At 57.4% G+C, this 16,856-nt stretch overlaps 2 protein-coding genes across 2 annotated transcripts; both read right to left on the bottom strand.

Annotated features, from left to right (window-relative positions):
* Window positions 1-437: 437 nt before the first annotated feature.
* FTCD (formimidoyltransferase cyclodeaminase) lies at window positions 438-6,118 on the bottom strand (the record flags this gene model as incomplete). The annotated part of the gene is made up of 14 exons (XM_082285225.1): window positions 438-524; window positions 698-793; window positions 986-1,124; window positions 1,205-1,248; window positions 1,631-1,792; window positions 1,903-2,032; window positions 2,708-2,769; window positions 3,424-3,555; window positions 3,832-3,969; window positions 4,058-4,237; window positions 4,455-4,543; window positions 4,654-4,782; window positions 5,124-5,307; window positions 6,065-6,118. 14 exons carry the CDS (start codon window positions 6,116-6,118, stop codon window positions 438-440), a joined length of 1,626 nt encoding a protein of 541 aa, XP_082141351.1.
* Window positions 6,119-14,492: 8,374 nt separating this feature from the next.
* On the bottom strand, window positions 14,493-14,780 carry LOC309575256 (feather beta keratin-like; the record flags this gene model as incomplete). The annotated part of the gene is made up of 1 exon (XM_082285587.1): window positions 14,493-14,780. The coding sequence occupies one exon, from the start codon at window positions 14,778-14,780 to the stop codon at window positions 14,493-14,495; it is 288 nt and encodes a 95-aa protein (XP_082141713.1).
* Between the last annotated feature and the right edge of the window lie 2,076 nt (window positions 14,781-16,856).

Below are 16,856 nucleotides of genomic sequence, written 5' to 3'. Positions count from 1 at the left end.
TCTCATGTTTGGCAGTGCTCCCTTCCCAGGCAATGCAACAGGCTGGAATTGTCACACACAGCCTGAAAGACGCCTGGCAGAAAGGGACTGTGCCAGTTCTTGCCCCAGATCTAGGGCCGGAGGGTGTTTCATGGAGTTTTCTGGACACAGGACTGTGCAGGGTCAGCAGGTGCCCATGCACAGGGATGTCCTTGCAGGCAGTGCCACAGGGATCCTGCCAACCCAGTCGTCTATTTCTGCCCCAGGGATGGGAGGATGAAGCCCCAGACAGCAAAAATCCCCCTTGCCCAGGGAAAGGCCAGGGGATATGATGCTGGATGTGCCTGAGCAGAGCAGCTCTCTAGAGGCAGACACCAACAGAGCCAAAAGGCAAGGACAAGAGTATTTCCCAGCTGTATTTGCCACTGCAGCACCCCCAGAGCACTCCCGAGCCCTTCTCAGGCCACCCGTTTGTCCAGCAGTGCCAGCACGACCGCCGAGCCTTGCTTCGCCTCTTCCAGCAGCCCGGAGACCTTCTGTGACATCTGTGTGGGGACAAGACGTGTCATTTGCCACTCGACAGGACAGAAGAGCCACCCCCACCGTGCAGGCCAGCGTCCCGCTGGCGGCAAGGGGCACGGCGGGTCCCGGGGCCTCGCCGCCATCTCCGTCCCACCTCAGCCGCCCCGCCAGGGGGCGCCCGCGCAGCCCCGCTCACCACAAGCTTGAACTTCTCGTCCGTGATGTCCTTGAGGTTGATCATGACATTGAAGTAAGCTCCGAACACAGCCGCTTCCAGCATTTTGGCTCCCACCTGGGAAAAGTCGGGCTTGCGAGAAGCTCCCCTGGTGAACCAGCTCCACCCCACAGCGCTGAAGCAGGTCAGACCCTTACGTTGCAGGACTCCCACCCTCTACCACCCAGCAGCACACAGTGCTTTCCAGCTGGAGAAATGCATCCTGGAGGTCAGGACATGAGAGAACACCTTCCAGAGCTGGGGCCGTACCTGGATATCAGATGTGCAGGCCAGGTTGCAGTGTCGTGCCAGCTCCTTCAGAGCAGGCCACAGCCCGCTCACCTTCTCTGCCAGGCCGTAGGGCACCCCCACGGCCGTTTTCAGCCCCTGCTGCATGGCAGCCGTGCGCCTGGGAGGGGGGACAGCCCTGGGCTGAGTGCTTGGGGGCTGTGCCCCCACACTGAGCCGGCCCCCACCAGCCCAGCTCACCTCTCCCGCTCTTCAGGGGTGTTCTTGGGCAGCTTCATGGCTTCCTGCAGGCAAAGAAAAGCAGGTTTGCTGCCGTCACCCAGACCGTGCCTTGCATCGGGGGTCGGGGCAGATTCCATAGCTCCCATGCTCTTGCAGACCTCCCTTATATGACAATGTCCTTTCCTCTGGCCCTGGCTTTAGCATCCCTGGAAGTGTTCAAAAAGCAAGCAGATGTGGCACTTTGCCATATGGTTTAGTGGGCATGGATGCACTCAATAGAAGGTTGGAGTTGATAATCTCAGAGGTCTTTTCCAATCTTAATGATTTTATAATTCTAAGGTCAGAGCCCTGCTCCTAAGGAATCCAGAGTGCAGCGATCCCAGCCCTCCTCCCAGCTGGAAAGCCCTCCTGTTTCCCTGCAGGATGCCTCTGCTGGGACCTCACCATGTAGCTACTGAAGGCGCGGGAGTCGTCATCCACCATTGCCACCAGCTCCTCCATGGCCTGGTGGAAAGGGGGGATCAGCTTCCTCATGATGGGGTCCAGGTCCTCAAACTGCCGCTTCCCGTAGCTCATCAGCCCCACCATGCTCCCCAGTGCTGCTCCCTGCCAGGGTAAATCCTCCAGTAGGACACAGTGCCCACTGCTACCACCATGCCAGCTCCCCTTGGCACACCCGGGACCCCCAGGCCTCCGTCTCTGTGTGGGGCGCATACCAGGGCTCCTGCAGCTGCAGACACGGAGCCTCCTCCCGGCGCTGCCGACCTCGCTCCGACTGCTCGCACGAAGGCACCCAGTGGCTTGGCCACCAGCCCCCCATCCACCTCCCCTGCTTCCACCAGGTACCTGCAGCACAGATGGTGTAGAGCTCCCCAGGTGCAGGGACACCACCACCACCCAGACCCTTCTCACCCAGCACTGCCCTCTCCAGCATCGACCCTGTGAATGAGTAGGGGACTAACCGAAAAAAACACAGCCTGAGGATCAGGGTAAGGACTGGGAACCCCATGGGTACAGCTCGGGAACACAGGTGGTGTGGAGATTGCTCTGCATTAGGCAGGTTGGGCTGATGCAAATGGCATTTGCTGGGACAGAAACGCCCCTGCAGCCATGTCCCAGGAGGGGTGACAAGGACTTCACCTCATGGGTGGATTTCCCTTCCTTTCCCCCCACGGACTCATGTTTCACACCAGGTGATGCAGCATGTGAGCCAGAGGCAGTGAAATTTTGCATGGGGATAGGGTAAGGAATTTAACATTCAAATCTGGCCACAAAACCTGCTCCCACTGCCTGCTTAAGTGACCTGGCGTTCCCTCACTCCACATTCACAACCATCAGCATTTGGGAGCAGGGACCACCCTGCTCCTGCACAACACCCAGCAGAGATGTCCCCAGGCTGTGAAGAGGAGCTGGGAGCAGCCACTGCTCCCAAAACAAGTTGAGTGCAGGATGCAGGCAGCAGGATCCCCCTATCCAGGCAGGGATGGGCACCATGACAAGAAGTAGGATGTGGGTCCCTACTCGATGATGCGGTCCCGAGGGTGAAATGGAGACAGGGAGTCCAGGCCCAGCCGACTGACCACCTGCAAGGAGCAGCACCACTGAGTCAGCCCTGTCACGGTAAGTCCTGCTGCATCCTCATTCCCCACTGCTCATTAACCATGGGTGAGTCAACACTGGGACTGGGCCACCACCCAGGGAGAGGACAGCTGGCACCACCATCCCAGCCCATCCCAGACTCGGGGGCGGTGTGCGGTCACCTACGAATGACTGGGAACTGTACTGATAAATCATTAGCTTGCTCTTATCTAGCACGTTCCCCACAGGCTGGAAAAGTCCCTCCCTCCTGCAGTGGAACAGCAGAGCCTGTCTCTTCATTTCCAGCTTACTCCCCATCCTGGGACAGCCTCCCATAATGCCACACACTGTCCTTGAGCTCTGGGGACACCTCCTTCCCCTCCTGGCCTTCATGCTGGCAAGACAGGCAGCTGCTGCCCACACTCAATCCTCATGGGCTGTGGTCCCTGCTCCCTGTGCATCTCAGCATCCTCAGCACAATAAAGCAACTTGTCCTACTTGCTGTCCCCCCACAAAATCCACCCTGGAGACAAGTGTCACACCTGGGGCCTGAGCAGTCCCAAATCTCTGCTCTGTGCCACTTTGGGAGGCTGGTGCGGGGTGGATGTGTCTCTCTCATGATCCTACCCTTGTGCTGGTACCAGAAGGAGCCACATTACCAGCCTGATCTTCTGTTCCTCCTCCAGGATAAAGAGTTTTTCCTTCTTGATGTAAAACTCAGCTGCGTCAAGCATGGCCTTCTTGGGAATGAGCCCCACCAGCTGAGACCCCACGACAGGGAGATTCAATTCCTGTGAAGAAATGTGATTATTCCCAGAGCCCTGCTGGCACTACTACCCCAGGGTGGCGGTCCTCATCCCTTCCCAGGACATGGGAAGCTCACGGAAAAGCTTTCAACAGAGGAGCTGGGGGCTCGCAGCAAGTTGCTGAGCTTTTGGGGATTTTGTGCCATTCAGCACTTTGGCTGAGCTAAGCATGAGAAAGCAGAGCCTGGCCTGGGGAAGAAAATTTGGTGGGAGACATCCTCTGGGAAGCCCCCTTTGGAACAAGCACCCCAGACCACCCACCTGTGCATCTCGGCAGATCTCCTCATAGACGGCGTGGAGCGGCGTGGTCTCAAAGTCCAGCAGGTTTGTCGAAACCTGGGCCATGTTCTCCTCCTCCAAATACCAGCCGATGCCCTGCACCTTCTTCAAGCGCCCAGGCTGCCAACAACTGCCACATTCAGGGCACAGTCCAGGAGGTGTGGGGACAGGCAGGCGTGCTCCTGGCGTGCCCATGCTCCTGGGGTACCTGGTCGGGGCCGCGGCCCTGCTCACGGATGTTGAGGGCGATGCGGTGAGCCAGCTCCTTGGTGCACAGCAGGTTGATGTTGTACGCGATGAGGAAGGTCCGGGCGCCCGTCACTGTGGCCCCCCACCGGGGGACAAAGGTTGGGGGTCCAAAATCAGGAGCCCACTCTGGTTTTGCAAGCTGGGGAGGAGGGAGGAGATCGTGTGGGCTGGCATCACCCAGCAGCAGAAGCCACCCTCCCAAGGAGGGCATCTCCCTCCCCTGCCGGAATCTGCCATGACCACCTGTGTCACCAGCTCCTCGTGGTGCAGAGGGACTGTGCCAGCCCTCAGCACGCTCCCTGATGCCAGAGAAGTACAGGTCAGGTCTGCCCAGCCTGTGCCACCGCCAGGCTCACCTTCTCGGGGAGCGCCTCATACTCCCCAGCACGGATGGAGGGCAGGGCTTTCCTGCTCTCGTCCCGTGCCGCCGCTCCGTACAGGTAAACTGCAAGACACAGCCGGGGTGAACACCACCAGGCAGGGGCTGGCACTTTCTCCAACAGTTGGAATCATGAAGGGTGGGATGGAATGCGGAGAGGTTCCTGACCCACTCACCAGGCACCCCCAGCTCTGCTGCCAAGCGGTGCCCAAAGATTTGAGCGCAGGTGACACACTCCTCCATGCTGACGTTCCTCACTGGCACAAAGGGGCAGACGTCCAGGGCCCCCATCCGAGGGTGCTCACCTGGTGGTGGGACAGATATAGGAATGGGAGATGGGAAGAACAAGCAGACAAAGAGGGAGAACAATCCTTTCCCACACACTTACAGACTGGACACCATTGCTGTAAGGAAATCACAGAATAACCCAAGTTTGAAGGGACCCCCCAGGATCATGACTCCAACCCCTGGCCCTGCACAGGACAGCCCCAACAATCCTACCATGTGCCTGAGAGCATTGCAAACACTTCTTAAACTCTGTCAGGCCTGGAGCTGTGACCATAGTCCCTGTGTCCAGTGCCATGCTTGGTCCCAGCAGCTGGGATGCTCTGTGCCAGCCCAGCTCCTGGGCCTCCCCCAAGCTCACCCGAGTGTCGGCTCATGTCAATGAGCTGCCCAGCCACGCGGGCTGCGCTCAGTGCCCCTTCCACCACAGCCTCAGGGGACCCCACAAAGGTGTAGACAGTGCGGTTGGTGGAGGCGCCGGCATCCACGTCCAGCAGCACACATCCCGGCGTCTGGGAGATGGCCTGTGCCACCGCATCGATCACCTGCCAGACAGCAGATGGGAGCAAGGGGACTGAGATGGCTGGAACCACACAACAGCCATGGCTTTTCAAGAGAGGGGACATCTCAGCTCTCCCCCTTCCAATTGGTGATGGGGTTGAGGATGACCACGTGATCAGCAGGGGTGCAGCCCGGCATGGAGCATCCCCCTCCCAGCCAGGGGGTTTGGGGCACCCCTGCCTCCCCAGACTCGCCATGGTGGGGGAGAGACACCTGTCTGCTGCTGCATGCCACAGAGCACCACCACAAATTGCTGTTCCTGAGGATACATCCCCCTGCCAGCTTCCCAACACATTTGGCTCTGCAAAGCCTCTGCCCAGGGGGAGGCTGTGTTTTGACAGCCATGCTGGGTTCGCTAAACTCTCCTGCTGCTGGCAGAGCCAAAGTTCAGTTGAAGGCTGATGCCCAGGACAGATTCCATTAACCTGGACAGAGTCTTTTAGCACAACAACTGCAAGCAGTATTTCTCTGCAGGGGTATCCCAGACCAAACCCAGATCTGGTGCTACAGCAACCTGCAGGCAGCAGTGGAGGGAGGTCTGAGCCCTCACTTCTCACCAAGGTGCCAAAAGGGAGCCGAGGCTACCTTTAGGCATTTTTGGCACTAGCCAGGTAGCGAAAGGTGCACAGCACTGCAAAGGAGGCACAGCAGTCTGGCAGTGAGTACCGCCCTGGAGGGGGAAACCTGGCTGTCAGCACCCCCATGTCACCCACCCCTCAGCCCTTCCATGTACTCCCTCACCTCTTTGTTATTCCCCTCTGAGAAGTTGGGGACGCATTCCACCAGCTTGGCCATGGTCCCAGGGCCTGCTTGCACCCCACAGCCCCTGGCTCGGTTCTTCACACCCTGGGGTTTCCTGCCCTTTCCTGTCCCACCGCGGAACAAAAGCCTCTCAGAAGCCGACCCGTCGCCTCTTTCCCAAGCTGGAGTTTCTCATTAACTGAATCGATCTGTGCCCAGGGGACAGAAATGGGCTTGGATAAACACCATGGTACTGGCCCTGCTGTGCTTGGAGCAGCTCTGGGCACAAGGGCTCTGTGGGGCCAGATGGCAGCACTCACCTGCACCAATTAATGGATGAAGGAAAAAAAGCTGCTGCAATCAGCAACATGCTGTGGTTATCACATGGGACAGCCAAGTCACTGCAATCAGTGCAGTTGTAGTGGGGGAAGAGCTCCTTATAGGAGCTCCAGCCAGCTCCACCATGGATACGGGGTAAAACCCATCGCTGTGAGCAGGATTCGAACCTGCGCAGGGAACCCCTATTGGATTTCGAGTCCAACGCCTTCACCCCTCGGCCATCACAGCCCTGAGTCCCGGGGGGGGGGGGCAGCCGTGCCCCGGGCCGGACCGCGCCGCGTTTTCCCGGGAAGCGCGGAAGTGTCCGGGATGTCCCGGGCCAGAGGGGGGGTGCGGGACAGTACGTGCACCCCGGCTCGTTGGTCTAGGGGTATGATTCTCGCTTAGGGTGCGAGAGGTCCCGGGTTCAAATCCCGGACGAGCCCTTCTTTTTACACACCCACTGCTGACCGCGGCACATCTCAGCACACTGCAAACATGGCCAGACATTCCCACTCCCCGCCTCCGCCCCGGCCTGCAGAGCAGCCGGCCCACACAGCCGTGGCACAGCTACGCTCGGCCCCTGACGCGGCCTCTGCGCCCAGAAAATCACGTCCCTGCTCTGCCCCACAGTTATTCCCCCTCTTCCAACCCCCTCGCCAGCCCAGCGACACCTGAGGGACCCCCAGCGCCTGCAAAGACCTGAACCCCCTTTCCCCAGCTTGGGCGCCAGGGGAAGGCAGCAGAGACAGGCACTTCCTCGGAGTGAGGAGAACGCCAGGGCAGAGGCTGTGTCAGGGGGATGTAGCTCAGCGGGAGAGCGCTTGCTTTGCATGCAAGAGGCCCTGGGATCAACCCCCAGCATCTCCACGTCCTTTTGCCTCTCCAAGACCCCTCCCTGATGGATGCGGGGCCGCCAGAGACACCCAGATCCCTCCAAAAAATCCCTGGGCTGCCTGCGGCTGCGGCTGACCTGGGATTGCCTCCTGGCATCCCAAGGCAGGCAGTGAGGAAATGCCCGCAGAGATTGCCCTCCCTGCCCACGGGCTGCACGCTGTGGTGGCACCCAGTGTCCCTTCCCCACGGTGTCTCTTGGGGTGACCACCTGTGCTGGGAGGACCAGCCAGGGGGCAGGAGGGCTCTGGGTGCCCAAAAACAAGGGCTCGTCCGGGAGTTGAACCCGGGACCTCTCGCACCCTAAGCGAGAATCATACCCCTAGACCAACGAGCCGGGGTGCACAACTTGCCCTGCACCCCCCCTCTGGCCCGGGACACCCCGGACACTTCCGCGCTTCCCAGCAAAACGGCGCTCCAGGCACACGCTGCCACACGGGCCCTGCCTGCGCAGGGACACCGCGCACACACGCACCCATACAACGCTCTACAGCCCTTCCACACCGCACACACGGCACCCACTCACACTTCCCACGCTGATCACTGCGCTCCCCTCTCCCCCGCCCACATCCCATGCGCCGCACCACCCCGTGCACCGACACCAAAGGGCACCGACAGCCCCTGACACACACACACGCCCATTCGCTCCCACCGAGGACAAACACAGCTCACAGGCGATCCCGCACGAGATCGGCTTCGCGGGATGCCCCACACCGAAAGGCGGCAGAAAAAGCACCGGCCATTCCACCTGCTGCAAAGGCCGCCGAGGGGCTTTTTGTGGACGAAAGAGGCGCTGGAAGTGGGACATGCTGGATCTGGCACCTCGTGGCCACAGCAAGAGGCACCTCCCTGCTCCCAGAGTGTGAGAGGCTGCAGAGAGCCCCGCATGCCTCAGTGGGCGGCTGCAGTGATCCAACGAGGACCCCACATGGCTCCTTGCACACTCCGCTCCCATCCAGTCGCCACGTGGTTTCCTCACTGGCTCGACCGCAGGTTTCCCCTGGCAAAGTCTCTGACGTCTGGATCCTTAAAGCAATTTAATCACGGCACAGGAACACAGGAACAGCTCAAGATGGTGAGTCCGGGAAGGGACCCCGAACCAAGGAATATCCACCCCAGCACAGGCATCCCAGGGTCCCTTCCTTGCACAGGGGATGTAGCTCAGCGGGAGAGCGCTTGCTTTGCATGCAAGAGGCCCTGGGATCAACCCCCAGCATCTCCACGTCCTTTTGTCTCCCCGGACCCCTCTCTGCTGGTTGCGAGGCTGCCAGGGCTCCCCAGGAAAGGCCTGGTGCTGTATCCTGGCACCTCAAGCCTGAGTAAAAATGCCCAGAGCTCTTTCCCTCCCCTGCCCGGAGGCTGCAGAGCACTGGAGCACTTTGTTTTCCTTCGCCACGGGTATCGGGTGCCTCCAGGGGTGAACATGGGTGCTGGGAGGAGCAAGTGGGAAGGAGGGTTGGTGGTGCCCAAAACCTCTTCTGAGAGCTGAACCAATGAGCCTGGGGTGCACTGCTCCCCCAGGGATGTGGGACAGGGCGATGAGAGGGAATCCACTCAGCAAGCCGGGAAGCGGTTCCACGTCCCCACGCCACTGCCCTCAGTATCTTTTTCCTCACCTCTTCCGGGTCTGCAAAACCTGGAGAATCCCCCGGGGGCATCACAGTCCCTGCCTGGGGCATTGAGGTGCTCCCGAGGGAGAAACGACGTTTCCCTGGCTGCGAATGACCTTTCCATATCAGCTCCTCCCGGGACCCGCAGCGAGGACACCCCAGCACCCCCAGCGTGTGTATCCGGGCGTTGGGTAAAACCCATCGCTGTGAGCAGGATTCGAACCTGCGCAGGGAACCCCTATTGGATTTCGAGTCCAACGCCTTCACCCCTCGGCCATCACAGCCCTGAGTCCCAGGGTGGGGGGGCAGCCGTGCCCCGGGCCGGACCGCGCCGCGTTTTCCCGGGAAGCGCGGAAGTGTCCGGGATGTCCCGGGCCAGAGGGGGGGTGCGGGACAGTACGTGCACCCCGGCTCGTTGGTCTAGGGGTATGATTCTCGCTTAGGGTGCGAGAGGTCCCGGGTTCAAATCCCGGACGAGCCCTTCTTTTTGGGCACTCGTCGCTGGATTCCGGGCACGCGTGGGGCGACGCTGCCTTGTGCAGAGGGCACGGGTGGCCGACATGGCCCAGCCATGGTCGGGATTGGTCCCCTCCTGGGTGGGGAAGGGGCTGTCGGGGCAGTGGGGGACAGCAGTGTGGGGTCCGTGCTGCCATCGCGGCCCCGTGTGGGCGGCACAGCCATGGTGCAGGGAATCTCCTTTTGGGAAGGCCTGATGTAAAAGGAGTTTATCATCGCCGCCTCGTGGAGGAAGTGGGGAAAAATCACAAAACTACTGGAGATGCTGGGGATTGAACCCAGGGCCTCTTACATGCGAAGCAAGCGCTCTCCCACTGAGCTACATCCCCTGCCGCTGAAGGAATTTCGGGAGGGCACAGCCTCTTGGCACTGCAGGGGTCGTCTTTATTTGCCAGAAATAATGTTAGCTGAGTTAGAGGCACTACGGCCACCCCACAGGATGCTGTTTGCAAGGAGCTGGGGGATGCAAGGGCTGATTGTCCCGCACTTGGTCTGCAGAGAGCAGCAGAGGTGGAGTCCCCAAAGGAGGAGCTGTCCCAAAAGGGTTGTCTCCAAAGCCGGGGCTTTACCCAAAGGAGGATTTGCCCCCAAAAAGGAGGGGTTGGATCCAAAGGCGGGTTTATCCAGGAGTTGAACTCAGGATCTCCCACACCCAAAAGTGAGACATTTATCCCTACACCAACAATCTGGAGGAAACCCCAGGGCCTTTTGAGGGGACTCTGGCAGCCCTGCATCCATCAGGGAGGGGTCTGGGGAAGCAAAAAAACACATGGAGATGCTGGGGGTTGATCCCAGGGCCTCTTGCATGCAAAGCAAGCGCTCTTCCGCTGAGCTACATCCCCTGCTCCAGTGGCACTTGGCAGCCACCCCTTGAGGCTCCATCCTGCCTGCAGGAATTTGCCAAGCCAGGATGTGGGAACGGCCGTGTTCCAATCCATGTCACAACCCCATAGATTCCAGTGTGGCTTTGAGATAAGGGACAGGAGCTGTGAGTGCTGGGTTACCAGCAAATTCTTTTTTCCCAGCTCCCATGAGGGTCAGCAGGGTGCTGGTGCTGGGGCTCCTATGGGTGCCATGAGGGCACAGCTCCAGGGCAGGACATGAGGAATTTTTCAGGACACAGGTCCTCAGAGTGGGGCTGCCTGTAGCTGTGCTGGGGTGGCAAGATGATCTGCTGCAGGAGCCCCAGCTGGTGGGGACCCCCCTTCACACAGGGACAACAGTGCAAAGAGGTGATTTGGAGACAGCAGCCAGCCTCTAATGCTAATTGTAACACATGGCTGTACCAGAGCAGAGATTCCCTCCATCCAAACCCCCTGAGCTGACTGAGGGGAACTGGGAGGATGGTGCAGCCACAGTCCTTCATATCACAGAGGAGTGGAGGGGAGCAGGCAAGGGAAACACTGCACCCCATGATTTCCAGGTCTCATAACCCCCCACAGATATGCAGCTCCTTCAACCCCATGTATGCAGCGCTGACAGCAGCTACCCCACACACCATAACCACATCACCCTTCTCCTCTTTGGGAAGTGTGCAGACACCTCTCTCTGTGAATTAACAGCCCTGGAATGTTTAATCAAACAATTATTGTGTTTAAAACTCAGATTCCCACCCAGAACCCTGCAAACCGTTGGGATCTGTGCTCCGCTTTCATTGCGCTCATCCCAGTCTCTCCCTCAGGGCTGCCCTCCACAGCAAAAGCTTGGAGCAGAGGAGGGTGTAGGACAGCCAGGAGCGATGTCTGATGATGATGTGGGCTTAGGGTGACACAGTGGTGGTGGAGCCAAGAGGGCTGCGGGATGCAACTCTTGTGAGCCCCATTCCCACAGGGAGCACCAGGAGGGCCAGACTGGCTTGCCAGTGCCTTTTGATTTGCCTGCTTCTTCCCCCGTGACTCACACATGTGGGCAGCCTGTTATTTTCCTGGTTTATGGGATCTCCAGCCCTGGGGAAGAACCGGAGCCCTTGGCAGAGCCACTGCCTGTCTGGCTCCCCAAGCATGGCAGGGGGGGCACCCTGAGCCCCTGCCCTGTGCTCGATCCATGAGTGGCTGGGGTGGGATATCCTCAGTGGTGTCCTCTCCTCCCTCTTGTCCTGGCCATGCAACCACTTTCTCTCCCCTTCCTCAATCTGGAAGGCTGCTGCAAGCTCCATCCATCCTGGCCTTGAACACATCCAGGGACTGGCTGCACAAGTCCCATCTCTCTGCCTGCCTTGCTTGCAGGGTCCCAGCTCCAGGGGCTCTGTCTCTCACCTGGTGGCTCCAGGTGTGTCCCAAAGTGCTCTGGCCAGCAGTCCTTGTCCCAGGGAGGAGGATGAGGGATGCTGCCTGATTGATGCAGCTCACCCTCCCAGCGTTGCCCTCAGCCCAGTGCCCCAGTGCTGGTCTGGGATACACCTTTTGCAACCCAGTAAAGTCACAGGTGGTGGATCTATCTCTTCATCCTCTCCCACTGCTGTGACACACCACAATTTTTGTCTTCTCACCTGGATGTGCAGAAAAGCTGAAGAGTGATGTGCTCTGTTGACCCACCAATCCTTCCCTCCCTATCACCAGCACCATGCTGCCTGAGGCTTCCATAGAATCATAGAATATCCTGAATTGGAAGGGACCTGTAAGGATCATCAAAGTCCAAGTCCTGGCTCTGCACAGGACACCCCACCAATCCCACCCTGTGCCTGAGAGCATTATCCAAACGCTTCTGGAGCTCTGGCAGCCTTGGGGCTGTGACCATTCCCTGGGGAGCCTGTTCAGTGCCTGACCACCCTCTGGGGGAAGAACATTTTCCTAATCAAACCTAACCCTCCCCAGACAAAGTCTCCATTCCAAATGGTCCCACTTGCTGTTCACAGCAATCTCCCCTTTTCCATCACAGCTCTCTGTGCTTGTTTCTCCTCGAACCATGACTTCCCCTCTCCTTCCCACGTCATCCATCCCCGGGGTGGGAAGGTACCCGTCCTTCAGGAGCCTGAGGATACTGAGTGACCACAGGGAGAAGTTTTCCTCCAAGGTCATGAAGCAGCTGAGGGAAGATGGGAGGCGGGCAGGAGACGTGAACCTCAACAGGCATGGCCAGAGGGTGGCATCAGGGCTATACTACAGGCTCTTCTCAGAAATGCTTCTGCTGCTTTTGAAAGCTGTAAGTAGGCAATACTGGGACCAAATCCCAGGACCCAGCTATTTCCCTCCATGTGCTTCCACCTGCTGAGCTTTTTTTTTTTTTTCATCCCAGTCTTGTTATGTAGCTCCCTGTTTCTCACTGGAGACTTTGGCTGTGCTGCCTCTACAGAAACCTGTATTTAGGGCCTGATCAGCAGGTCTGGGGGGTCCTGCCCAGGGCAAGGGCTGGCTTGTGGGCGAAATGTGAATTCAGGACTGCTCTTGAGCTGGGAGCCAAGGAGGCATGGCTCCCAGCTGGAGTCAAAGCTCCTATGGGAGACAGAGTCCCCAGTCCCTCAGGACAGGGAGCCCTGAAAGGCACCAAGGTCCTCATTTCCCTGACTGACTGCACTAAGGCATCACAATTTTCAAGCCAAATCAAGAACCTGTGTAGATTTTCGGAGACACTGGACTTTCAGAAAAAAACCAGATTAAAATCTGTATAACCTCACCAGTGGAGTCATTCAGTGCAAAGCTACAAAAAAAGGTCATTATTCTTTCCACCTGCTCCCTCCTGGACTGTTCTGTGGAGCAGGCTTGAGGAAGGCAGCTGCACAAGGCCCAGAGACCTACAGCTTCCCAACAAAAATTTTGCTGGAATTCCAAAGTTTTTTGTCATTTTTTATTCAAAATTTTGCATCCTATCTCTGCAGACAGTTTCCAGAGCTGGGATAAAAATTCTGAGCAGTCCTTGGAAGAAGGACACCTCCCTTCTTCTGGTGCACTGGCTGCTGAGCAATTGCCATGTAAATTTTCTCCAAATTAGGAGCACCTCTGCAAAGGTCTCCTGGGCAATAAAACCAGTGGAGCTTGGTCAAAGACTTTTGATGACCAATAGGCTTTCAAGCTCGGCATAATCCCTCATTATAAACACTCACAAGCTTTATGCAAATACTCCTATTCCTCCTTCCATCAACTGAAAAGGTTCTGCCTGATGATCCATGGCATCTTAAAAAGAGGCTTTACTCAATTAGTGACATCTTCCAGAGACTCCTGTGTCCCCTATCCATAAAACAATTACTGGCTCTTCTTTTTTGCTCTTCACTGTCACCCGTTAAACACTGGGTGAGCTAGGCATAGGATGCCCATCCAAAGGACCCCATCTCCCAAGAATCCCACTTCTTTCTTCCCTGACTCTGGGTCCACCCTCCTTAGCTCAACCCCCCTCCAAAAATCACTGCAAAATGCAAGGTAAATGCCATTTTGGAATGTCAAACCTTCGTGTTCCCAGCTCCTTGAGGGAACAAGCAATAAAGTCTGCTCCGGCAGGAATTCCTCCCTGAGCAGGTGCTTGCTGTGGGGCAGCAGGAGAGGTTTCCAGGATGAGAAAGTTGCCTTCGGGCTGGCCCCAGCAAACCACACACTTCTGTCTGCACAGGGAAGAGCTGGGCAGCAGAAACCCCCATGTCATACAAAAACCAGACCTCCCCAGCAGCAACAAAGTGCCTCCAGAGGAGGTCACCCCTCCAGACTCATGAACAAGGAACACCAGAAGACTCAGGTTATGATGTAGCAAGTCTTTAATGAGAAGGAGAGTGAACCAGTTGAGAGTACAAGTGCGTTTCCAGCGCTCAATAAAGAAATGGATAAACCCCATTTTGGGACAAGCTGATCCCTACAAGGTGTCCCCTCGCCCCACCACCCCATGACTATTATCTGCCATCTACAGCCTGCTAGAAGCATTTATTGCCCAGCCAGCAGCAAATGCCATGTAGAACATGGAAATATAAAGAGTTAGTGAGAGAAAGGTGTACAGAGGCACGGTCTGGAGTGACGAGCTCACATGGCTCCCGTCCTCCTGGGGGAACTGCTGGGAAACCCAGGGGCATCTCCTTAGTCCTCTTCCCCAGTCTTGGTCCTGTGCTTCGCTTGTCCTTCCCGACCACGCCACTGGCACAGGCAGGAGGAAGAGCCCTGGCCAGGGACACCCTACAGCCCAGTGCCCAAGCACAGCAGTCCCGCCTTGCCCAGCCCCCGGGAGCCCACGGGGATGCCGCAGCAGCGCAGGTAGCTCCCGACTGCCGCCGACGCCGTGGAGCCCACCGTGGTGTTCTGCGGGAAGGAGCTGAGGATGGGCCCGGGCAGCGTGACCACGACCGTGGGTGGCTGGATGAAGGTGGTGGAGTCCCTGCAGCGGCGGAAGCAGGGCTGGTTGCAGCTGGTGGCCAGGGGCCGGGGACCGCAGGAGGAGGGCAGGCACAGGTCGTAGCAGGACATGGCTCGGCGAGGATGTGCACCTGAAAGCCAGAGTCAGGATGTAAAGGCAAGGCAGAGGTCTGTCTGTCCCTGCTGAGCCCTCACGCAGCACCTCCCATAATAAGAAGCATGGGAGAGCGAGCTAGAGAGTGAGTCTGAATGGTTTAGGAACAGCAAAGGAAGGTTTCCCCCCTCCCTCGCCCCATAAACCACTCGGGAGAGTGAGGGGAATTTGTTTCAGCTGCAGGTTGGTCTCGGAAAGCTGGAGGCACCAGGTGCTGGGAGCAGAAAGCAGACCCACTCCTGCTCCGGGCTGACAGGGAGCCTTTGGCAAGCAAGGTGCTCACAAGATGCATGTGGTTGAAGCAAAACCCACTTAAATCAGCACAACATGAGCTGAGCCATCCCATCCCAATATATAAGGGACCTCTGATGCCCTTCCATAAACAGGGTACATCAATCCATGCAACCCAGCCACGTCCTGTTCTAGTTGGTTTTTCTCCTTCAGCAAGGAAAATCATGAAGAATGCAACTGTTTATATGGTTGCAGACCCTGTAAGCCCTGCATCCTGGAACCCCTTGCACTCCTCATATTAGGACAGAGGTACACCCTTCCCCGATGTCCTCTGTGGCTGGAAGGGAGGAGGGAGGCGTGGGGAAGGGGATGGAGTCTGTCTCAACTTACCCAGTTGGAGGTGGCAGCAGTGGCAGCTGGAGCAGGTCGTGGGGCCAGGCACTGTCCCTACAGTTTTATAGGGTGGCCCAGCCCCCTGGGGGAGCGGGTGCGTGCCTTCCGCCTGAAACTCCCCAACAACCAGCAGTTTTCTCCTGGAAAGCTCCCCCGACTGATTAAACAGTTCCCTCTTTCATCTCTCATGTTTTGTTTCCATGTAATACTGAGTAAGATTGAAATGATTCGGGCTACAGGCATTAATTACCTTCCTTCCTAAGGCCAAGGGACATTTTAGGTCTTTATGCCACCAGGCAGGAGAGTGTTTCAGCAGAATTTAGGGCAGACACATCCCCACCTTCCTCTCAGTACAACCAATTCAGCTCCCCGGTGCACCTGAGGTGAGACCAGGGATGTAAACTGAATGTAAGGAACATCCATTTGTAGTTAAATCTGGTGCCAGGAGTCTCATGGGTGGCAGGAAAGCTGAGGGGCTGCAGGGGTGAGGGTGCTGGCGATGTGGACACAGGGACCAGACCTAGCCCAGCATGACCAATTTGTTATGGGTTTGGATGCACTTAGAGGATTTTCCTTTTCGTTTTTTTTTTGTTGTTGTTGTTATTCCTCACACCTGGAATATGAGTCCTGCTTGGAAGGCACCTCAGATTTTAAAAGCAAAGTGATCATGGGCTTGGAAGTCCACCCCCACAGGTGACACACATCTAAAGTGGCTGATTTTCTGAATGGAGCTGATTTCCAAAACCCTTCCATCCCGCTCTTTGGATAGGGTAGTAGCAGTGAGCCAGAAGGTCACTGGTGTCTTTCCTCGTGATGGAGTGACATCGTCAAGACAGGGTTAATTACAGTAATTACAGGCTGCGGTGTGACACCGGATTGCTCTGCTGGAAGCCTGTTAGCTACTAAACATCCCAAACATCCCAACCTGCACTTAAACGTGAATCACCCACACAGTGGGGAGAGGGGGTTGCTGATGTGGTCCCAAGCAGCACCGTGATGAGCCATCATGAGCTCTAGGGGCAAGGAAAGTTTGAAAAAGGCTTTTCATTTCACCCCAGCAGAGCCCAGCTGACGGCACATATATCTCCTGCCCTGGAATAAACCCTGGCAGTACCGGGACACACATACTATGCGTGTATGGGGCTGCCAGCGTCCTGTTAAAGACGTGCCTGTGGGGTTTTGGGGGGTCATTTGAGTTCTTGGGATGACTTGGCCACAGTGGATCACACTGAATGGTCCCTACTGACTCCTCCCTGCCTGTCAGGGAAAAAAAGCTTTTCCAGGGTTCTGGGGTAAAACCCAGCTATTTTTTAACATCATTCTGGAAGGGGGAAAAGGAAATCAGGTTTTCTAAGGTGCAGCAGAGGACACAGGCTTCAGGGAGGAGCAGCCTGGCAGCTTCTGGAGTA

The sequence above is a fragment of the Coloeus monedula genome (genome assembly GCF_965178545.1).
Source record: "Coloeus monedula genome assembly, chromosome: 7".
Lineage (NCBI taxonomy): Eukaryota > Metazoa > Chordata > Aves > Passeriformes > Corvidae > Coloeus > Coloeus monedula.
This window is presented reverse-complemented; position numbering and strand designations above follow the sequence as displayed.